The sequence below is a fragment of the Oncorhynchus tshawytscha genome, linkage group LG22 (assembly GCF_018296145.1).
Source record: "Oncorhynchus tshawytscha isolate Ot180627B linkage group LG22, Otsh_v2.0, whole genome shotgun sequence".
Lineage (NCBI taxonomy): Eukaryota > Metazoa > Chordata > Actinopteri > Salmoniformes > Salmonidae > Oncorhynchus > Oncorhynchus tshawytscha.
The window spans coordinates 30,341,992-30,366,855 of record NC_056450.1 but is presented as its reverse complement, the minus strand read 5'-3'; the positions used below and the strand labels follow the sequence as shown (position 1 = coordinate 30,366,855).

Below are 24,864 nucleotides of genomic sequence, written 5' to 3'. Positions count from 1 at the left end.
AATAACCTCTGTATTTATTCCTCATCAAAGTCTAGAATATTCTCATTGTAAAACATTGGAGCCATGCCACATAAGAGAGGCCACTGCTGCCTGGGCTATATAATACATACATAGTGCATGAGCTTGGGTCTAAGTAAGGAAACTATTCATTCACATTGCATGTAGCCCACAGCAAGTTTCTGGTAGCTTCCCTTTTTCCATTTATACTGGGCCTTTATGGGGAATGTCCAGTGTGAGAGAAGGAGTGAGTGAAAAAGAGAGGGGGGGAGACCGAGAGAGAGGGAGGAAGAGACAGAGAGACAGAGAGAGAGAGAGTAGCTCTGTTAAACCAGATATCTAACAGAACAGAGTAGGGAGAGTATTGCACGCTGTCCTAGATGGAAAACAAATCATTCAATCATGCATCAACATACACAAATATACACACAATTAAGCTAAATATGCTGATTGGCAAAACAGTGATGTATAGGGGCAGTTGGAAATACCCTGATGGATCAAGACTGCTAAGACATGGGTGGTGTATATGTTGCTCTTGACGTTCGAATGGGCTTGCACTCACATGATGAATTGGTTGTCATTGTCAGTGGTGTATGCATGCATGCATGTTTGAGCGTGTGTGTGAGATTAGGTGAATGCATGTATGTGTATGTGTGTGAGAGAGAGAGAAAGGGAGAGACGCTCTCAAGGAGAGAAAAGCCTCGTCCCTTTCTGCTTGTCAGAACTCCTTGTATTGTTGCCGGCCATGCACCCGACTCTTGGGCCTCTGCTACAATGCAGCTCTCCTCAGCGCACCATGGCACTGACTGGCCTGTCACTTTTAGTTAGTGTCTGTGTGGGGAATGGGGATGGGAACAACAGACCCCCACGGCCTATAGGGCCAGACTGGACACACAACAGCCCAGTCACACACACACACACACACACACACACACACACACACACACACACACACACACACACACACACACACACACACACACACACACACACACACACACACACACACACACACACACACACACACACACACACACACACACACACACACACACACACACACACACACACACACACACACACACACACACACACACACACACACACACACACACACACACACACACAGAGAGAGAGAGACAAACACACTGGGGCGATAAGGAGGTGTCAAAGGATAGCGGTGGTGAAAGGGGAACACAAGGAAACCTCCATTAGTTGTTGTAATAGAGTTCAGCCTTATTCCTGCTGGGCTGAACTGGGCTGCCTGCACCATACTAACACAACAGGCCTGCTTTTTCACTATTTCTAAAGAAACACAAGATTTAAAGAAACCCACAGTTCACAGACATGCTTTAAAAAAAACACAGCTCACAGCCTTGCTTTTAATTAAAGAAACATGTGTTCTATATAACACATGACTTTGCATTGGGTTATTATTCAACACTAAAAAAGCAGTCTGGTTCGTAATGTCTGGTTGTACTCATTGTATTGACTCACTGTATTGATTAAGAGATAGACCATCTTTAGCATTGTTCAGTATTCTGAACACACTGACAAAACAGCAAATGATGATGAGGATAGTGACATCTTATAACTTTGTCTCATACTATACTCTTGCTATACTTATATCAGATTACCATCCTGGGCTCCAAAAACACATTACACAACTCAAATCCCTCTAGTAATAGAAAACACATCCTCCACAGTGTAAAACATGTCCCCGCCCACCCGCCTCTAAAATACTAATCAGATATATTTCTAGTTGTATAGCGAGGTGGGCTACTGGGCCTAGGCTGGGCTGAGCGATGTGGGGCGATGGAGAGCGAGGGAGAGGGGGCTTTTAAGGAGTGGAGCGGAGGAGTGTGTGATGTTAAAGATTTATCACGCTTGTGCAGGGACGAGATGGGAACCTACCATGGCAACCAGAACCAACCAGGCATCTGAAAGAGACTGCTCTTAAAGGCTTTTCTATTATGGACCAGACCACAATCAGAAAGAGCAGGACAGAGGGCCAAGGTGGAGGAGGAGGAGGGGAAAGAGGAGAGGAGTAGGAGGAAGAGGAGGAGGGGGGAACAGAGGAGAAGGAGAAGGGGAAGGAGGAGGAGGAGGAGGAGGAGGGGAAAGAGGAGAGGAGTAGGAGGAAGAGGAGGAGGGGGGGGAACAGAGGAGAAGGAGAAGGGGAAGGAGGAGGAGGAGGAGCCAGAGATTGGTATAGATGGAGAATGGAAGGACGAAGGGTCATGGTTAAGGTGGAGGAGGAGAATGGAAGGATGAAGGGTCATGGTTAAGGTGGAGGAGTAGAATGGAGGGATGGTCATGGTTAAGGTTGAGGAGGAGAATGGAAGGATGAAGGGTCATGGTTAAGGTGGAGAGGGAGAATGGAAGGATGAAGGGTCATGGTTAAGGTGGAGGAGGAGGAGAATGGAAGGATGAAGGGTCATGGTTAAGGTGGAGGAGGAGGAGGAGGAGAATGGAAGGATGAAGGGTCATGGTTAAGGTGGAGGAGGAGAATGGAAGGATGAAGGATGAAGCGTCAGGGTTAAAGTGGAGGAGGATAAAGACTAAGAGGAGGAGAAGAAAGAAGAAGAGGGTGGAGAACCTTGGAGAGAGGGTGGAAGAGGAGAAAGACTAAGAGGAGGAGAAGAAAGAAGAAGAGGGTGGAGAACCTTGGAGAGAGGGTGGAAGAGGAGAAAGACTAGGAGGAGTAGAAGAAAGAAGAAGAGGGTGGAGAACCTTGGAGAGAGGGTGGAAGAGGAGAAAGACTAAGAGGAGGAGAAGAAAGAAGAAGAGGGTGGAGAACCTTGGAGAGAGGGTGGAAGAGGAGAAAGACTAGGAGGAGTAGAAGAAAGAAGAAGAGGGTGGAGAACTTGGAGAGAGGGTGGAGGAGGAGAGAAAATAGGATTGATTGATATAATAATATAATATATGCCATCTAGAAGCTTTTATCCAAAACACTTTATCGCCATGTGAGCATATATTTTACGTATGGGTGATCCCAGGAATCAAACCCACTACCTTGGTATTACAAGCGACATGCTCTTCTAACTGAAATACACAGGACCACAAGCGGCAAGAGAGATAGAGAGAGAGGAGGAGGGAGGAGCGGAGGAGTAAGCAGGAGTGGGCAACTCCAGTCCTCCAGGGCCTGAATGGTGTCACTCTTCTTCTCCATCCCTAGCAAACAGAGCTGATTAAACAAACTGCATTCTAAACTGAAGATCATGATTCGGTGATTATTGAAGTCAGGTGTGTTAGCTGAGGCTGGAGCAAAACTGTGACACTAATCAGGCCCTCGAGGACTGGAATTGCCCACCCCTGAGGGAGATGGTGGAGAGAATAGAATATGGTGAAATGTATTGATGGAAAATGTGTGAAAAAGGTAAGACACACACACAGAAACACAGGCCCTGCTCTCCTTGTCTACCTCCTGACTGCATCGTCAACCGCAACAGCCTACCTCACAAGGTCGTAAGGTCTAGAAACTGGGCTTGTGAACTCAGTAATAAACCCCTCTAATTATCCAGTGTCTATTTTATGATCAGTAACACTAAGGACATAGATTTGAGAAATATACACTCATATCCCAAAACTGAAATCTATGAAGGAGGTGTTGCTTTCTATCACTTCTCTTCTCCCTCTCTCTATCCAGTCTTGATACAGTCACAGTATCTTCATACTGTCTATTACCACATAGTTTTCTACTAGTGGATGTATTTCCCTTCATTCAGAACGGTATATTTTATGATACATCTGATTTACCTTTTTAAATGCCCTTTCAAATCAGAGTTGAAACCTAATTTAACCTTACACACATTTGTGAAATAGTCAGCAGGGTCTTTTAAATGCAGAATAGGACAAATAAGACCAGACACAATAGGCTTGTAAAAAAGGCCATCCTGCTCTTCTCTCTACCTAACTTCCCCTTAAGTCCCATTAGTTTGGCTGCTCAGCCTACCTAAGTTATCCATCAACCATCATAGCCCTGCCTATCCCAACTAATAAGTGCTCGGAAATGCGCATCTGGACACTGCACCCGCCCACTCAGGTCAGTGTTATCGTCACCTGAAGTTTTCAAAAAGATAAATAATAAAGTAAAGTACAAATACTCCAAAAAACGACTCAACCCTTGTGTAGTCTTACCATTCTGTATACTCCCCTTGTGTAGTCTTACCATTCTGTATACTCCCCTTGTGTAGTCTTACCATTCTGTATACTCCCCTTGTGTAGTCTTAACATTCTGTATACTCCCCTTGTGTAGTCTTAACATTCTGTATACTCCCTTGTGTAGTCTTAACATTCTGTATACTCCCCTTGTGTAGTCTTAACATTCTGTATACTCCCCTTGTGTAGTCTTAACATTCTGTATACTCCCTTGTGTAGTCTTAACATTATGTATACTCCCCATGTGTAGTCTTAACATTCTGTATACATTCTGTATACTCCCTTGTGTAGTCTTAACATTCTGTATACTCCCCTTGTGTAGTCTTAACATTCTGTATACTCCCCTTGTGTAGTCTTAACATTCTGTATACTCCCCTTGTGTAGTCTTAACATTCTGTATACTCCCCTTGTGTAGTCTTAACATTCTGTAGTCTTAACATTCTGTATACTCCCTTGTGTAGTCTTAACATTCTGTATACTCCCCTTGTGTAGTCTTAACATTCTGTATACTCCTCTTGTGTAGTCTTACATTCATTCTGTATACATTCCCCTTGTGTAGTCTTAACATTCTGTATACTCCCCTTGTGTAGTCTTAACATTCTGTATACTCCCCTTGTGTAGTCTTAACATTCTGTATACTCCCCTTGTGTAGTCTTAAAATTCTGTATACTCCCCTTGTGTAGTCTTAACATTCTGTATACTCCCCTTGTGTAGTCTTAACATTCTGTATACACCCCTTGTGTAGTCTTACAATTCTGTATACTCCCCTTGTGTAGTCTTACCATTCTGTATACTCCCTTGTGTAGTCTTAACATTCTGTATTCTGTATACATTCCCCTTGTGTAGTCTTAACATTCTGTATACTCCCTTGTGTAGTCTTAACATTCTGTATACTCCCCCCATTGTGTAGTCTTAACATTCTGTATACTCCCCTTGTGTAGTCTTAACATTCTGTATACTCCCTTGTGTAGTCTTAACATTCTGTATACTCCCCTTGTGTAGTCTTAACATTCTGTATACTCCCCTTGTGTAGTCTTAACATTCTGTATACTCCCCTTGTGTAGTCTTAACATTCTGTATACTCCCTTGTGTAGTCTTAACATTCTGTATACTCCCCTTGTGTAGTCTTAACATTCTTAACATTCTAGTCTTAACATTCTGTATACTCCCTTGTGTAGTCTTAACATTCTGTATACTCCCCTTGTGTAGTCTTAACATTCTGTATACTCCCTTGTGTAGTCTTAACATTCTGTATACTCCCCTTGTGTAGTCTTAACATTCTGTATACTCCCCCTTGTGTAGTCTTAACATTCTGTAGTCTTAACATTCTGTATACTCCCCCCATTTGTGTAGTCTTAACATTCTGTATACTCCCCTTGTGTAGTCTTAACATTCTGTATACTCCCCTTGGGTAGTCTTAACATTCTGTATACACCCCTTGTGTAGTCTTACCATTCTGTATACTCCCCTTGTGTAGTCTTAACATTCTGTATACTCCCTTGCGTAGTCTTAACATTCTGTATACTTCCCTTGTGTAGTCTTAACATTCTGTATACTTCCCTTGGATAGTCTTAACATTCTGTATACTCCCCTTGTGTAGTCTTAACATTCTGTATACTCCCCTTGTGTAGTCTTACCATTCTGTATACTCCCCTTGTAGTCTTAACATTCTGTATACTCCCCTTGTGTAGTCTTAACATTCTGTATACTCCCCTTGTGTAGTCTTAACATTCTGTATATTCTGTATACCCCTTGTGTAGTCTTACCATTCTGTATACTCCCCTTGTGTAGTCTTAACATTCTGTATACTCCCTTGTGTAGTCTTAACATTCTGTATACTCCCCTTGTGTAGTCTTAACATTCTGTATACTTCCCTTGTGTAGTCTTAACATTCTGTATACTCCCCTTGTGTAGTCTTAACATTCTGTATACTCCCCTTGTGTAGTCTTAACATTCTGTATACACCCCTTGTGTAGTCTTACATTCTGTATTCTGTATACATTCTGTATACTCCCTTGTGTAGTCTTACCATTCTGTATACTCCCTTGTGTAGTCTTACATTCTGTATACTCCCCTTGTGTAGTCTTAACATTCTGTATACTCCCCTTGTGTAGTCTTAACATTCTGTATACTACCCCTTGTGTAGTCTTAACATTCTGTATACTCCCCTTGTGTAGTCTTAACATTCTGTATACTCCCCTTGTGTAGTCTTAACATTCTGTATACTCCCTTGTGTAGTCTTAACATTCTGTATAGTCTTGTGTAGTCTTAACATTCTGTATACTCCCTTGTGTAGTCTTAACATTCTGTATATTCCCCTTGTAGTCTTAACATTCTGTATACTCCCCTTGTGTAGTCTTAACATTCTGTATACTCCCCTTGTGTAGTCTTAACATTCTGTATACTTCCCTTGTGTAGTCTTAACATTCTGTATACTCCCCTTGTGTAGTCTTAACATTCTGTATACTCCCCTTGTGTAGTCTTAACATTCTGTATACACCCCTTGTGTAGTCTTACCATTCTGTATACTCCCCTTGTGTAGTCTTAACATTCTGTATACTCCCTTGTGTAGTCTTAACATTCTGTATACTCCCCTTGTGTAGTCTTAACATTCTGTATACTCCCCTTGTGTAGTCTTAACATTCTGTATACTCCCCTTGTGTAGTCTTAACATTCTGTATACTCCCCTTGTGTAGTCTTAACATTCTGTATACTCCCCTTGTGTAGTCTTAACATTCTGTATACTCCCTTGTGTAGTCTTAACATTCTGTATACTTCCCTTGTGTAGTCTTAACATTCTGTATACTTCCCTTGGGTAGTCTTAACATTCTGTATACTCCCCTTGTGTAGTCTTAACATTCTGTATACTCCCCTTGTGTAGTCTTAACATTCTGTATACTCCCCTTGTGTAGTCTTAACATTCTGTATACTCCCCTTGTGTAGTCTTAACATTCTGTATACTCCCCTTGTGTAGTCTTAACATTCTGTATACTTAACATTCTGTATACCCTTGTGTAGTCTTAACATTCTGTATACTCCCCTTGTGTAGTCTTAACATTCTGTATACTCCCCTTGTGTAGTCTTAACATTCTGTAGTCTTACCATTCTGTAGTCTTATCCCCCCTTGTGTAGTCTTAACATTCTGTATACTCCCTTGTGTAGTCTTAACATTCTGTATACTCCCCTTGTGTAGTCTTAACATTCTGTATACTCCCTTGTGTAGTCTTAACATTCTGTATACTCCCCTTGTGTAGTCTTAACATTCTGTATACTCCCCTTGTGTAGTCTTAACATTCTGTATACTCCCCTTGTGTAGTCTTAACATTCTGTATACTCCCTTGTGTAGTCTTACACATTCTGTATACTTCCCTCCCCTTGTGTAGTCTTAACATTCTGTATACTCCCTTGTGTAGTCTTAACATTCTGTATACTCCCCTTGTGTAGTCTTAACATTCTGTATACTCCCCTTGTGTAGTCTTAACATTCTGTATACTCCCCTTGTGTAGTCTTAACATTCTGTATACTCCCCTTGTGTAGTCTTACATTCTGTATTCCCTGTATATTCTGTATACTCCCTTGTGTAGTCTTAACATTCTGTATACTCCCCTTGTGTAGTCTTAACATTCTGTATACTCCTTGTGTAGTCTTAACCCTTGTGTAGTCTTAACATTCTGTATACTCCCCTTGTGTAGTCTTAACATTCTGTATACTCCCCTTGTGTAGTCTTAACATTCTGTATACTCCCCTTGTGTCTTAACAGTCTTAACATTCTGTATACTCCCCTTGTGTAGTCTTAACATTCTGTATACTCCCCATTTGTGTAGTCTTAACATTCTGTATACCCTTGTGTAGTCTTAACATTCTGTATACTCCCTTTGTGTCTTAACATTCTGTCTTAGTCTTAACATTCATTCTGTATACATTCCCTTGTGTAGTCTTAACATTCTGTATACTCCCCTTGTGTAGTCTTAACATTCTGTATACTTCCCTTGTGTAGTCTTAACATTCTGTATACTCCCCTTGTGTAGTCTTAACATTCTGTATACTCCCTTGTGTAGTCTTAACATTCTGTATACTCCCCTTGTGTAGTCTTAACATTCTGTATACTCCCTTGTGTAGTCTTAACATTCTGTATACATTCTGTATACCCTTGTGTAGTCTTAACATTCTGTATACTCCCTGTGTGTAGTCTTAACATTCTGTATACTCCCCTTGTGTAGTCTTAACATTCTGTATACTCCCCTTGTGTAGTCTTAACATTCTGTATACTCCCCTTGTGTAGTCTTAACATTCTGTATACTCCCCTTGTGTAGTCTTAACATTCTGTATACTCCCTTGTGTAGTCTTAACATTCTGTATTCCCTAGTCTTAACATTCTGTATACTCCCCTTGTGTAGTCTTAACATTCTGCATACTCCCCTTGTGTAGTCTTAACATTCTGTATACTCCCCTTGTGTAGTCTTAACATTCTGTATACTCCCCTTGTGTAGTCTTAACATTCTGTATACTCCCCTTGTCCTAAGGGTAACAAGTTACACGGCTTCACTAAACCCCTCAAATATAGCAGCTTAATTGAATTTTAAACCCCAGATCTATTTTGCATGAAGAAACAACCTGTTGTTCATCATAAACTTTGTGAATATCAGGGTTTTCCCTCTTCACAATGCAGAAAGACTGCAGTTAATCAGTGGTCACCACTGGTTTTTATTAAAACACCACTGTCATAATTGTTTTCTTTACTAAAGTAGAGGTTTATTATTATTATAATTATTGCTAAAGGTACTGCATAGGTGTAAACATGACTTTTTTTAGCAAGAGATAGTACTTGTATAACCTAAGAAAGTAGCAGAAATGTGTTTTTAATGCATTTTATTGAAGGGAAACTATAACGGTCTTGAACTTTTTTGGCAACAGAGTGATATGTTCTTATATACTGTACAATGAGGAATTCAACTACAAAATACAAGTCTTCTCCCATTTGTTGAACCATTGCCCCCACCCACAAATTGTATAAACAACAACAATAAATAATAATAAAATAAGATAATAGATACAAAACAAAAATGTGAAGAACATAAATCAATCAACTCTAATTTGCAAATGTAAGACAGTATGCAAGTGTGTGTGCATGGATGTATCTCACATGTGCAGCACATAGTATTTGTTTTACAGTCCTTCTTTGGGGGACAGAATTGGCATCGACTCCTTTTGCCTGCCCCAGCTGCAGCCTCAGGTGGATCAGGACAAGATTCAGCCCCCTGAACAGCTTTCACAAGCTCTGCAGAGGTTGTTGTGTGGGGGAGGCGCTCCCTTCTTTGAATGTGTGGGGTTACAAGTGCCTTTCCCAGCTGCTCCAGGAACACCCTCCTCTTGTTCCGCTTATCAGGCATCCAGGTAGGGTTGATCTTGTTCCATATCACGAAGGCATTGTATGAGGACACATCAATGATGTTATGGAAGGTGACCAGGGGCCAGCGGGCTGTCATCCTCCTACAGCTGTAAGTTCCAATCACCTTCTTCAGGTTGTCCACGCCTCCTTTGTTGTGGTTGTAGTCCAGGATGATGGCTGGCTTCATGTCCTCACAATCACTGATCTCAACCGTTTTGTGCAGTGTGCTCAGGAGGACCACATTCTTGTTCTTCTTTGGGAGGTAAGAAACTAGAGTGGTGGTGGGGGTGAAGGTAAACTTTGATGAGAAGGCCTCACTCCCCCTTGTTGTGAGGAGTGCAGGGGGGAGTTCAGGCTTGTTCTTTCTAACTGTGTCAACCATGGTGATCTTCCTCTTCCGGAGCTGCTGGCTGAGTGCAATCAGTAGCACACATAATCTCAATTTCTCATCGTGTGTGTGTGTCTTTGTGGATTTTGTGGTGTGTAAATGATTTTCAACTGCCGGGTCAAAAATGACCCTAAGACAATCTTTGTACCCTGGTGGTGTACAGCTTTCATGGAAATATGAACAAAGGAGATGTTTCACTTTTTCTGATGTTGGGGTCCCTCTAGGAAAAGTCATCAAATTTCAAGTTGAAAAAATATAATTTAGGGGCGTTTTCTCTGCTGTTAAACATAGTGGCGGGTCATTTTTTACCCAAGGGTTAAGTACACAAGGGTTAAGTACACAAGGGTTAAGTACACAAGGGTTAAGTACACAAGGGTTTAGGTAGTACTTTGAAGTATTTTTACTTAAGTACTTTACACCACTGGTGGTGACTATCAAGAGTACAGTGATGGGCCTCAACATCAGGTTCTAACACTGGACAGCACTATAGAGGGCAGACCCAAACCAATAAGTTATAAGTATATAGGGGTGAGGGCATGCACAGTGATCAACTGTTTTTTACATGGTCCTACGGATTTAGTGACCAATCGTTTTACAAGGCTAATATTTTACATGAGTTCAACATAAGCAATGCGGCCATGAAAAGGATGGAAGGCGTTCTCGAATGTTTGTGTTGATGTAATAGCGTCAAATGAACAGCGGGTGGCGCCTAAATTACGTAATGGTTTAGGACTCATCGCTCCTCAGTGACTCTAATGAGAGAAATATGCCATTCAGTAGCTGACACTGCGCTAATACTTTACTTTTAGGTTTCACCTTTACCAACATTTATTATGAAATTTGTAAACAAATTGTGAAAATATTGAAGCAAAAATATATCCGCACCTAAAATGTTGAGTAACAGGATATTTAAAACAATATCCTACCACTTTTGCATAATTATGTAGCCTACTCAATATAACATGTTATGAAAAGAGTTCGTATGAAAATTGTGTTTAAACTCTTGGGGGAAAAACATTACAGGGACCAGGTGAGAACACCAGACCAGTGTCACTGGACACTGTTAAATCCAAAGATCCGTTTTTGACACCATCTAGCCTATCCCCCTTCTTGCCCCGCTACACACACACACATACACTCGAGTGCTAGCGGTAGTAGGCTATCAACTCAAGTTACCCCTCTCACACACAAAGCGATCATTTTGGGGAAAGAAAATGCATGGGACGCCAGTGCCTGGAGCTTACAGACACAGTTTTCACCGTTAACCGAGCTTGAAGCCATTCTTTGCACTGAAAGGTCCTTGCCATAGTGAACCAGTCTAGACCGTTGTGTGTGTTTTCATCGTTTCTCGAGTGCTATTTGGGTTTTAATACAATGGGGTGCTGCAGCGGCCGTTGCACGCTCATCTTTCTTTGCACGATCCAGCTGGTGAGTGGCCGGTTATTTCTATAGCCGAATACAAAAAGTGTAATTTGCTCTGTTTTCTTGATTTTGTTTAGAAAATTAAATGTTGTTTTGGGTGAAACACATTTTTTAAATATTTGTTTTATCATGCCACGTTATTGTGAATTTACTGTGGACACTGACCAGTTTTGCTACCAGTGCTTTCGTGTTGAATTAGTGATAGCTGATGAAGGCAGCTTGATGGCTGGTGAAATACAATTGACATACAGTAGGCCTATTATGTGGCCAAACATCCACGTGCAGCACACTGTCTGTTTCTTTCCTTCACCTCGTCCGTTCCACGAGGATAGGCCACTTCGCGAGTCGCGAGGGAACATATGGCAAGATTCAAGAGTGGTGTGTGTGCACTCCCTTATCCACAAGCTAAAGTTATGTGCAGTTATTGGGCCAGATCAACTCACCACAAATGCAAAATAGCCCCTATGACACTGGTGCAAACATGTCCACGCACATCTGCTGACCAAACAATTGTACTGTAGCCTACAAGTGTATCCATGTACTGCTATCCAATGTGTACTGTGATTTGTGCGTGACAATTGCCACAGTAGCCTATTGTATTGGTGTTTTGTGCAACATCAGCACCATTGTTTCTTCTCAGCTAAAGTTGTTACTGTGACTGGCAAGTCCGAGTAGGCTAAGCTACATCAGTCACACAAGGGAGTTTTACAAAGACTGTTCAACCTCTTGTCACCGGTTGAGTCACTGTGTCAGGTGTCCGTTTGTAATCCTACCTCAGTGAAAACAAATACACGTGTGAGTTGGCTTTCATTGATTTCACAAATGGCCTGCTTTCAAACAGTTGATCCCTTTTTGACTGTGATGTACGATCCTATTAGTTTAGTTTGGATAGATCGTTTTGTAGGAGAGCTTCCACCCGACCAATAATCACCCTGGGAGTCTATGATCCACAAAGTGAGGCTTCAGCTAGTTACAACCTGCTGGAGAGAGATTGTTCCCTGGTTGTGATCAGTGGAGTGCGAGACGTGACATTTTACACATAATGGCTGTGAACTTGCCGTAAGTGCCCCCTCCCCATTCTAACTAAACACTGAATTTTTCGATCTTGCTCAGCCCCCCCCATCTCTCCCTCTCTCCACCATCCTGCTGCAGGGAGGGGAAAGTGGAGGTGACAGGGTGTGAGAATGTTATTTATGATGGCATTAAAAGAGCTCTCTCACACAGTGAGGTTGGGTAAGCCCCTAGTATACAACCATATCAACAGCTAAAATACCAGTAACCCCATCTCTACTCAACCATTTATTTGTTTAAAAAACCATAGCTCTGGTAATTCTTTCCATGCACCAGAGATTAGGTTTAAGGACATAGTGAAGGGAGGAGGGAGAGAGAGAGTAAAGCGCAGACATGAACACATTCATGGAATGTTTGCCTGTTTGGGGTGTGGGAGGGGAGGGGTACGACATTCTTAGAAAAGAGCTTCCGAAAGGGTTATTTGGCTGTCCCAATAGGAGAACCCTTTTTGGTTCCCAGTAGAACCCTCTGTGGAAAGGGTTCTATCTGGAACCAAAAATAGTTCTTCAAAGGGATTTCCTATGGGGACAGCCGGTTCTAGATAGCACTTTTTTTGTTAAGAGTGCATTTGTCCTCGACTAAGCTGTACCCCTGCACATTGACTCGATACCAGTACCCCCGGTATATAGCCTCATTAATGTTATTTTATTGTAACTTTTTTTAAACTTTAGTAAATTTTTTCTTAACTCTTATTTTTCTAAACTGCATTGTTGGTTAGGGCTTGTCCATTTCACAGTAAGGTCAACACCTGTTGTATTCAACGCATGTGACAATTATATTTTCATTTGATTTCCTCCTTCATGTCCCTGTTGAAACCATCATTAAAAAGTTCATGCCTTACTGGAGAGGAGAGGAGAAAGGGTTTTTTTCTCAGTCAAGAAGACACTTCTTAAGTAAAATGTGTGTGTGCAGTGGTCAGAATTCACGAAGGGGCCATGGTGATGTCATCCAGGTCCTATCAGGTCACAGTAACCCCCCGCTAGAGATCGATTGGTTCTCCTATAAACAACACAGCAGCATGGCATGGAACCATGCTTAAGCTGAGCTCTATTCCCAATAAGTGGTAGCTCAATTGCTGTATCCATTCCAAGCGCATGTGAAATTGACACATGGTTTTGTAGCAACGATTTGTACTTGATTTGAGTGGCTAGCGTTTATGACAGTTGTGGAGAATGTAGATGACAAAGGGTTCAATCAAAGTGATGTAAAGCCTTCAATTCACAACCTCAATCCATGTATAATACTGTACCTGTTGCAGTACAGTGGGTTACAATGTAACTCATACTCATGTCTTTGTCCATAACAATATTCTGCTCCATTTGCTCTCTCATATAGTGCCTAATCTCTAGACTGGTGAGTACAGCCGTGTTCCAGAGAGCTCCATTACTGTATGAAAAATAGTGTGAATGATGGTGGTGGAAATGTAATAGTATTTCTATCAACAATGCCATCATCTCCCATTCAGCAGCACTCTCCGCACTCTACCAGGGTGCTTCACTCCTCTCCCTGCCTCGGGGGTAGCTGCCTGCCTGGCTGTGGGATTCCTGGAGATCAATCTCCTCCCTGAATGCTCTTTGCTTCCGACGTAATGTGTGTAGGGGGGTCCAGGGCTGTTGACGACCGTCACCACAGGGCAGGAATGTGACACACGTTCAGTGCATTTGAGAAGTATTCACCTTTTCCACATTCTGTTACGTTACAGCCTTATTCGACATTTGATTAAATAGTCCCCCCCCATCAATCTACACACAATACCCCATAATGCCAAAGCAAAACCAGGTTTTGCAGAAATGTTTTGGTTCCCCAGATCTGTGCCTTGACACAATCTTTGTCTCGGAGCTCTATGGACAATTGGTTCGACCTCATGGCTTGGTTTTTGCTCTGACATGGACTGTCAACTTTGGTGTGTGCCTTTCCAAATCATGTCCAATCAATTGAGTTTACCACAGGTGGAATCCAATCAGGTTGTAGAAACGTCTCAAGGATGATCAATGGAAACAGGATGCACCTAAGCTCAGTTACGAGTCTCATAGTAAAGGATCTGAATACTAATGTATTATTGTTTATGATTTATTTGACCTTTATTTAACTATGCAAGTCAGTTAAGAATACATTCATATTGATAATGATGGCCTACCCCGGCCAAGCCTGGACAACGCTGGGCCAATTGTGCGCCACCCTATGGGACTACCAATATATCGACCATAAATAAGGTATTTCCGTTGGTATTTTTAATACATTTGCAAAAATGTCTAAAAACCTGTTTTCGCTTTATTATTATGGGATATTGTGTATACATTGATGAGGAAAAATATTTTATCCATTTTTGAATAAGGCTGTAACATTGCAAAATGTGGAAAAAGCAAGGGGTCTGAATACTTTCCGAATGCACTGAATGCACACGCAGACGGGCAGACAACAGGATGTTGTCCTTTTTTTTAGAGACATTTTCACCAGACAACTGCTCCCTGTTTTAGTTTACCTCATAAATGACGCACCAGTGTCTACATGTCACAGATACATTATTCACATGAGCTCGGCTGGTTTGTGTTTGTGTACGATATTGAAGACCTCTGAGGCTCATCCTTTCCCTAGTGTTTGTTGCTCCTCCTTGACCCCATTGAAACCATTGTTAGAAAGCGAACACTTCACTGGAGACACCTTCGGCCATTCACAGCTAGATACCTCTCCTGTTCTCTTTACCTCCTCCTTGACCTTCTTACTTCCCCTCCCCCTCCTTCCTTCTCTTCTGGAGGCCTGGGAGCACTGTCGTGTTGATAACACCTGTTTAGCCAGCAGGATTCCGGCCCTGGGAATTCACCCTTCACTAGGACACCAGGGATTACTGGACAACACACAGAGAGATAGAGGAGGAAAGAGGGCTGGGGAGAGAGGGCTGAGGGAGATGGAAAGAGAGGGTTGGGGGAGAGAGCACCTGGCCTAACCCTACTAGAATCTGAAGTCAAAAGTGTACTGTTTGCTGATGATCTGGTGCTTCTGTCCCCAACCAAGTCGGGCCTACAGCAGCACCTAGATCTTTTGCACAGATTCTGTCAGACCTGGGTCCTGAGAGTAATTCTCAGTAAGACAAAAATAATGGTGTTTCAAAAAAGGTCCATTTGCCAGGACCACAAATAGAAATGTAATTTAGACACCGTTGCCCTAGAGCACACAATGTTTACATACCTCGGCCTTAACATCAGCACCAGAGGTAACTTCCAATAAGCTGTGAATCATCTAAGAGTCAAGGCAAGAAGGTCCTTCTATGCCATCAAAAGGAACATAAAATTCAACATATCAATTAAGATCTGGCTAAAAATACTTGAATCAGTTATGCGACCCATTGCCCTTTATCAAATCAAATCAAATGTATTTATATAGCCCTTCGTACATCAGCTGATATCTCAAAGTGCTGTACAGAAACCCAGCCTAAAACCCCAAACAGCAAGCAATGCAGGTGTAGAAGCACGGTGGCTAGGAAAAACTCCCTAGAAAGGCCAAAACCTAGGAAGAAACCTAGAGAGGAACCAGGCTATGTGGGGTGGCCAGTCCTCTTCTGGCTGTGCCGGGTGGAGATTATAACAGAACATGGCCAAGATGTTCAAATGTTCATAAATGACCAGCATGGTCGTATAATAATAAGGCAGAACAGTTGAAACTGGAGCAGCAGCATGGCCAGGTGGACTGGGGACAGCAAGGAGTCATCATGTCAGGTAGTCCTGGGGCATGGTCCTAGGGCTCAGGTCCTCCGAGAGAGAGAGAGAGAATTAGAGAACGCACACTTAGATTCACAGAGGACACCGAATAGGACAGGAGAGCTACTCCAGAAATAACAAACTGACCCTAGCCCCCCGACACATTAACTACTGCAGCATAAATACTGGAGGCTGAGACAGGAGGGGTCAGGAGACACTGTGGCCCCATCCGAGGACACCCCCAGACAGGGCCAAACAGGAAGGATATAACCCCACCCACTTTGCCAAAGCACAGCCCCCACACCACTAGAGGGATATCTTCAACCACCAACTTACCATCCCGAGACAAGGCTGAGTATAGCCCACAAACATCTCCGCCATGGCACAACCCAAGGGGGGGCGCCAACCCAGACAGGATGACCACATCAGTGAATCAACCCACTCAGGTGACGCACCCCTTCCAGGGACGGCATGAGAGAGCCCCAGTAAGCCAGTGACTCAGCCCCTGTAATAGGGTTAGAGGCAGAGAATCCCAGTGGGAAGAGGGGAACCGGCCAGGCAGAGACAGCAAGGGCGGTTCGTTGCTCCAGAGCCTTTCCGTTCACCTTCCCACTCCTGGGCCAGACTACACTCAATCATATGACCCACTGAAGAGATAAGTCTTCAGTAAGGACTTAAAGGTTGAGACCGAGTTTGCGTCTCTGACATGGGTAGGCAGACCGTTCCATAAAAATGGAGCTCTATAGGAGAAAGCCCTGCCTCCAGCTGTTTGCTTAGAAATTCTAGGGACAATTAGGAGGCCTGCGTCTTGTGACCGTAGCGTACGTGTAGGTATGTACGGCAGGACCAAATCAGAGAGATAGGTAGGAGCAAGCCCATGTAATGCTTTGTAGGTTAGCAGTAAAACCTTGAAATCAGCCCTTGCTTTGACAGGAAGCCAGTGTAGAGAGGCTAGCACTGGAGTAATATGATCAAATTATTTGGTTCTAGTCAGGATTCTAGCAGACGTATTTAGCACCAACTGAAGTTTATTTAGTGCTTTATCCAGGTAGCCGGAAAGTAGAGCATTGCAGTAGTCTAACCTAGAAGTGACAAAAGCATGGATTAATTTTTCTGCATAATTTTTGGACAGAAAGTTTCTGATTTTTGCAATGTTACGTAGATGGAAAAAAGCTGTCCTTGAAATGGTCTTGATATGTTCTTCAAAAGAGAGATCAGGGTCCAGAGTAACACCGAGGTCCTTCACAGTTTTATTTGAGACGACTGTACAACCATTAAGATTAATTGTCAGATTCAACAGAAGATCTCTTTGTTTCTTGGGACCTAGAACAAGCATCTCTGTTTTTTCCGAGTTTAAAAGTAGAAAGTTTACAGCCATCCACTTCCTTATGTCTGAAACACATGCTTCTAGCAAGGGCAATTTTGGGGCTTCACCATGTTTCATTGAAATGTACAGCTGTGTGTCATCCGCATAGCAGTGAAAGTTAACATTATGTTTTCGAATAACATCCCCAAGAGGTAAAATATATAGTGAAAACAATAGTGGTCCCAAAACGGAACCTTGAGGAACACCGAAATTTACAGTTGATTTGTCAGAGGACAAACCATTCACAGAGACAAACTGATATCTTTCCGACAGATAAGATCTAAACCAGGCCAGAACTTGTCCGTGTAGACCAATTTGGGTTTCCAATCTCTCCAAAAGAATGTGGTGATCGATGGTATCAAAAGCAGCACTAAGGTCTAGGAGCACGAGGACAGATGCAGAGCCTCGGTCCGATGCCATTAAAATGTCATTTACCACTTTCACAAGTGCCGTCTCAGTGCTATGATGGGGTCTAAAACCAGACTGAAGCATTTCGTATACATTGTTTGTCTTCAGGAAGGCAGTAAGTTGCTGCGCAACAGCCTTTTCTAAAATTTTGAGAGGAATGGAAGATTGATATAGGCCTATAGTTTTTTATATTTTCTGGGTCAAGGTTTGGCTTTTTCAAGAGGGGCTTTATTACTGCCACTTTTAGTGTGTTTGGTACACATCCGGTGGATAGAGACGTTTATTATGTTCAACATAGGAGGGCCAAGCACAGGAAGCAGCTCTTTCAGTAGTTTAGTTGGAATAGGGTCCAGTATGCAGCTTGAAGGTTTAGAGGCCATGATTATTTTCATCATTGTGTCAAGAGATATAGTACTAAAACACTTGAGCGTCTGTCTTGATCCTAGGTCCTGGGAGAGTTGTGCAGACTCAGGACAACTGAGCTTTGAAGGAATACGCAGATTTAAAGAGGAGTCCGTAATTTGCTTTCTAATAATCATAATCTTTTCCTCAAAGAAGTTCATGAATTTTATCACTGCTAAAGTGAAAGTCATCCTCTCTTGGGGAATGCTGCTTTTTAGTTAGCTTTGTGACAGTATCAAAAATCTATTTGGGATTGTTCTTATTTTCCCCAATTAAGTTGGAAAAATAGGATGATCGAGCAGCAGTAAGGGCTCTATGGTACTGCACGGTACTGTCTTTCCAAGCTAGCTGACTTCCAGCCAGTACTGGAAGCTTCAGATATTTTCTGTGTACCAGGGAGCTAGTTTCTTATGAGAAATGTTTTTAGGGGTGCAACTCAAATCAAATCAAATTCAATTTTATTTGTCACAAACATGGTTAAGATGGCGAGTGTAGAGAAATGCTTGTGCTTCTAGTTCCGACAATGCAGTAACCAACAAGGCTAGGGGATAAAGAATATGTACATAAGGATATATGAATGAGTGATGGTACAGAGCAGCATAGGCATACAGTAGCTGATAGAGCAGTATATACATATGAGATGATATGTGAGTTAAAGTATGAGTATGCGAATAATGCATATGGATGAATAATGTAACATTATATAAGGTAGCATTGTTTATATATTTACATAATTTCCCATCAATTCCCATTATTAAAGTGGCTGGAGTTGAGTCCGTGTCATTGTCAGTGTGTTGGCAGCAGCCACTCAATGTTAGTGGTGGCTGTTTAACAGTCTGATGGCCTTGAGATAGAAGCTGTTTTTCAGTCTCTCGGTCCCAGCTTTGATGCACCTGTACTGACCTCGCCTTCTGGATGATAGCGGGGTGAACAGGCAGTGGCTCGGGTGGTTGATGTCCTTGATGATCTTTATGGCCTTCCTGTAACATCGGGTGGTGTAGGTGTCCTGGAGGGCAGGTAGTTTGCCCCCGGTGATGCGTTGTGCAGACCTCACTACCCTCTGGAGAGCCTTACGGTTGAGGGCGGAGCAGTTGCCGTACCAGGCGGTGATACAGCCCGCCAGGATGCTCTCGATTGTGCATCTGTAGAAGTTTGTGAGTGCTTTTGGTGACAAGCCAAATTTCTTCAGCCTCCTGAGGTTGAAGAGGCGCTGCTGCGCCTTCTTCACGATGCTGTCTGTGTGAGTGGACCAATTCAGTTTGTCTGTGATGTGTATGCCGAGGAACTTAAAACTTGCTACCCTCTCCACTACTGTTCCATCGATGTGGATAGGGGGTGTTCCCTCTGCTGTTTCCTGAAGTCCACAATCATCTCCTTAGTTTTGTTGACGTTGAGTGTGAGGTTATTTTCCTGACACCACACTCCGAGGGCCCTCACCTCCTCCCTGTAGGCCGTCTCGTCGTTGTTGGTAATCAAGCCTACCACTGTTGTGTCGTCCGCAAACTTGATGATTGAGTTGGAGGCGTGCGTGGCCACGCAGTCGTGGGTGAACAGGGAGTACAGGAGAGGGCTCAGAACGCACCCTTGTGGGGCCCCAGTGTTGAGGATCAGCGGGGAGGAGATGTTGTTGCCTACCCTCACCACCTGGGGGCGGCCCGTCAGGAAGTCCAGTACCCAGTTGGACTTCCTGTTTACAGGCCCAGGAGGCCTGTAAACAGTAGCTATAAGTAGCTAAAAGTGATTGAGTAGGCTGCATAGATTTCATGACTAGAAGCTCAAAAGACGAAAACGTCTTTTTTTTTTGTAAATTGAAATTTGCTATCGTAGATGTTAGCAACACCTCCGCCTTTGCGGGATGCACGGGGGATATGGTCACTAGTGTAGCCAGGAGGTGAGGCCTCATTTAACACAGTAAATTCATCAGGCTTAAGCCATGTTTCAGTCAGGCCAATCACATCAAGATTATGGTCAGTGATTAGTTCATTGACTATAATTGCCTTTGAAGTAAGGGATCTAACATTAAGTAGCCCTATTTTGAGATGTGAGGTATCATGATCTCTTTCAATAATGACAGGAATGGAGGTGGTCTTTATCCTAGTGAGATTGCTAAGGCGAACACCGCCATGTTTAGTTTTGCCCAACCTAGGTCGAGGCACAGACACGGTCTCAATGGTGATAGCTGAGCTGACTACACTGACTGTGCTAGTGGCAGACTCCACTATGCTGGCAGGCTGGCTAACAGCCTGCTGCCTGGCCTGCACCCTATTTCATTGTGGAGCTAGAGGAGTTAGAGCCCTGTCTATGTTGGTAGATAAGATGAGAGCACCCCTCCAGCTAGGATGGAGTCCGTCACTCCTCAGCAGGTCAGGCTTGGTCCTGTTTGTGGGTGAGTCCCAGAAAGAGGGCCAATTATCTACAAATTCTATCTTTTGGGAGGGGCAGAAAACAGTTTTCAACCAGCGATTGAGTTGTGAGACTCTGCTGTAGAGCTCATCACTCCCCTAACTGGGAGGGGGCCAGAGACAATTACTCGATGCCGACACATCTTTCTAGCTGATTTACACGCAGAAGCTATGTTGCGCTTGGTGATCTCTGACTGTTTCATCCTAACATCGTTGGTGCCGATGTGGATAACAATATCTCTATACTCTCTACACTCGTCAGTTTTAGCTTTAGCCAGCACCATCTTCAGATTAGCCTTAACGTCGGTAGCCCTGCCCCCTGGTAAACAGTGTATGATCGCTGGATGATTCGTTTTAAGTCTAATACTGCGGGTAATGGAGTCGCCAATGACAAGAGTTTTCAATTTGTCAGAGCTAATGGTGGGAAGCTTCGGCGTCTCAGACCCCGTAACGAGAGGAGTAGAGACCAGAGAAGACTCGGCCTCTGACTCCGACTCGCTGCTTAATGGGGAAAACCGGTTGAAAGTTTCTGTCGGCTGAATGAGCGACACCGGTTGAGCATTCCTACAGCATTTCCTTCCAGAAACTGTGAGAAGGTTGTCCGGCTGCGGGGACTGTGCCAGGGGATTTATACTACTATCTGTACTTACTGGTGGCACAGACGCTGTTTCATCCTTTCCTACACTGAAATTACCCTTGCCTAACGATTGCGTCTGAAGCTGGGCTTGTAGCACAGCTATCCTCGCCGTAAGGCGAGTACAGCGACTGCAATTAGAAGGCATCATGTTAATGTTACTACTTAGCTTCGGCTGTTGGAGGTCCTGACGAATCGTGTCCAGATAAAGCGTCCGGAGTGAAAAAGTTGAGGAAAAAAATATATATATATAAACGGTAATTAAAAAGTAAAAACCGTAAAGTTGTCAGGTAGCAAAATAGGTTGGCAACAAAACGCACAGCAACTCGAAAACAAGTCTGCAAGTTGTGACCGGAAATGATGTGATTTATGGTTGTGAGGTCTGGAGTCAGCTAACCAACCAAGAATTCACAAAATGGGACAAACACCAAATTGAGAGACTGCTTGCAGAATTCTGCAAAAATATAATCTGTGTACAATGTAAAACACCAAATAATGCAGGCAGAGCAGAATTAGGCCGATACCCGCTAATGATTTAAAATCCAGAAAAGAGACGTTAAATTCTACAACCACCTAAAAGGAAGTGATTCCCAAACCTTCCATAACAAAGCCATCACCTACAGAGAGATGAACCTGGAGAAGAGTCCCCTAAGCAAGCTGGTCCTGGGGCTCTGTTCACAACCACAAACAGACCCCACAGAGCAGGACAGCAACACAATTAGACCCAACCAAATCATGAGAAAACAAAAAGAAAATTACTTGACATATTGGGAAGTATTAACGGAAAAAATTGAGCAAACTAAGAAGGCTATTTTGCCCTAAACAGAGAGTACACAGTGACAGAATGCCTGACCACTGTGACTGACCCAAACTTAAGGAAAGCTTTGACTATGTACAGACTCGGTGAGCATAGCCTTGCTATTGAGAAAGGCCGTTGAAGGCAGACCTGGCGCTCAAGAGAATACAGGCTATGTGCACACTACCCACAAAATGAGGTGGAAACTGAGCTGCATTTCCTAACCTCCTGCCATGTATGTCCATATTAGCGACACATATTTCCCTCAGATTACACAGATCCACAAAGAATTAGAAAACAAATCCAATTTTGATAAACTCCCATATCTATTGGGTGAAATACCATAGTGTGCCATCACAGCAGCAAGATTTGTGACCTGTTGCCACAAGAAAAGAGCAACCAGCGAAGAACAAACACCATTGTAAATACAACCAATATTTATGTTTTTGTTTTCCCTTTTCTACTTTAACTATTTGCACATTGTTACAACAGGGAGGACTGGGGGAGATGGAGAGGGAGGGAGGGCTGGGGGAGATGGAGAGGGAGGGAGGGCTGGGGGAGATGGAGGGGGGCTGGGGGAGATGGAGGGGGAGGGCTGGGGGAGATGGAGAGGGAGGGAGGGCTGGGGGAGATGGAGGGGGAGGGCTGGGAGAGATGGAGGGGGAGGGCTGGGGGAGATGGGGGAGAGAGGGATGGCTGATGGGGGAGGGAGGGTTGGGGGGAGATGGAGGGGATGGGGGAGAGGGAGGGAGGGAGGGCTGGGGCAGATGGAGAGGGAGGGCTGGGGAGATGGAGAGGGAGGGAGGGCTGGGTAAGAGGGGGGGGGGCAGATGGGAGGGAGGGCTGAGGGAGATGGAGAGGGAGGGAGGGCTGGGGAGATGGAGAGGGAGGGAGGGCTGGGGGAGATGGAGTGAGGGAGGGCTGGGGGAGATGGGGAGAGGGAGGGGGGGGAGGGCTGGGGGGATGGGGAGAGGGGGAGGGCTGGGGGGGGAGAGGGGGAGAGGGGGAGGGCTGGGGGGAGAGAGAGAGGGAGGACTGGGGGAGATGGGAGAGAAAGAGAGGGAGGGAGGGGGCTGGGGGAGAGAGGAGGAGAGGGGGCTGGGAGAGAGGGAGGGCTGGGGAGAGAGAGGGCTGGGAGAGAGAGAGGGCTGGGGGAAGAGAGAGAGAGGGCTGGGGAGAGAGAGAGGGCTGGGGAGAGAGAGAGGGGGCTGGGGGGGAGAGAGAGAGAGGGCTGGGGGGAGAGCGAGAGGGTTGGAGGAGAGGGAGAGGGCTGGGGGAGATGGAGACTCCATCCACACTCATCAGACATTTATGACATACAATGACAACGCATTTCTTCACGACATGCTTCCCTCTCCCTATGCACACAGACAGACATGCACACACACAGCACAATCACACACTCCTGTGTCCTTGCTCAGTGACACACCTGTTTCTCCTCCTCCCCTCTGTTCTGACCTTTTTCTCATTAGAGAAAGGGGGGGTGTTGGAACAGCTTTCCTATGGAGTCCCTGAAGACTGCTGGAACAGCTTTCCTATGGAGTCCCTGAAGACTGCTGGAACAACTTTCCTATGGAGTCCCTTTGGAACAGCTTTATGGAGTCCCTGAAGACTGCTGGAACAGCTTTCCTATGGAGTCCCTGAAGACTGCTGAACAGAACTGAAGACTGCTTCCTATGGAGTCCCTGAAGACTGCTGGAACAGCTTTCCTATGGAGTCCCTGAAGACTGCTGGAACAGCTTTCCTATGGAGTCCCTGAAGACTGCTGGAACAGCATATTTCTGGATGCCCCAGACCCCTTGCTGTGTTGGGTCATTGCCAGCCACACCTCACTCTGTTTTGATGAATTTAACCAAACCTGTGGAAACGGGAGGGAGAGGGAGAGCTCAGGGGTTGTCAGGTGTGTACGAGAATGTATGCACTCAATACCGTAAGTCGCTCTGTCTGCTGAAGGACTAAAATGTAAATGGAAAATGTCTCTCCGGCCATTGGGTTAGGCTAGTTTCAGTGTGATCTAATAAAACCAAGGCTGTTAGGGCTCTCTCTGCAAAGGCCCAGTGTTGTTCCTGCTTAGGGTAGGTCATGTGATCAGGTACTGACCGTACAGGCCCTCTCACTGACTTAGGTTGTTTTCCTAGCCTAAGATATACATTACCCTGCAGCATATAATTGGATCATCACCATAAATAAGACACCATAAATGATGCTGTGGGCTAAAAATAGGACAACTGAACCCACCTCGACAGGCCCAGGCCATGTGATGATAGCAAGGCGTGGAGAGTGCTTTGTAATGTCTTTCTGGATTTGATTAAACCACTATGGCATCATTCGCATCCCCAATTAAATTGTAGTGTGCTGCATGGTGGCTGGACAGTGAGAAGCTAGTGGTGGTGATCTCTCTCTGAAGGCGGATAATGAGTTTCTATGGATTGGGAATATTGTCGTTCCTCTCTGCTGAATGACGGTTCAGGACAGCTGGGGTTGCTCTCTGTATAGTACCATCCCAGAGAATGGCTGGTCTGGCCGTCTTCCATCTACTTGGTTTTTTTATAATTGTTGTTTTACGACAACTGATTCTGGTTTTGTTTTTGAGTGTCTGTTGTCCTCAAGAAGACCTGTTTGTGAGTCTTGAGCGGTCAAATATGAGGCTACATCAACATGAGAACTGGACACACACACATAGGCAGACACAAACGCACACTGGTCTGAAGTAATGCAGAGCTGGAAAACACC

The 24,864-nt window shown here is 44.1% G+C and overlaps 1 protein-coding gene across 3 annotated transcripts in view; it reads left to right on the top strand.

Moving 5' to 3' along the window:
• The first annotated feature begins 11,034 nt into the window (after positions 1-11,034).
• Positions 11,035-24,864, top strand: part of LOC112223412 (sodium/potassium-transporting ATPase subunit beta-1-interacting protein 3) — a 125,536-nt gene continuing 111,706 nt past the window's right edge. For all 3 annotated transcript variants that reach the window (XM_042304063.1, XM_024386417.1, XM_024386418.1), the window contains exon 1: positions 11,035-11,363. In XM_042304063.1, coding sequence (XP_042159997.1) covers positions 11,310-11,363 — 54 coding nt within the window. In that variant the 5' untranslated portion in view covers positions 11,035-11,309. The remainder of the gene's footprint in view (positions 11,364-24,864) is intronic.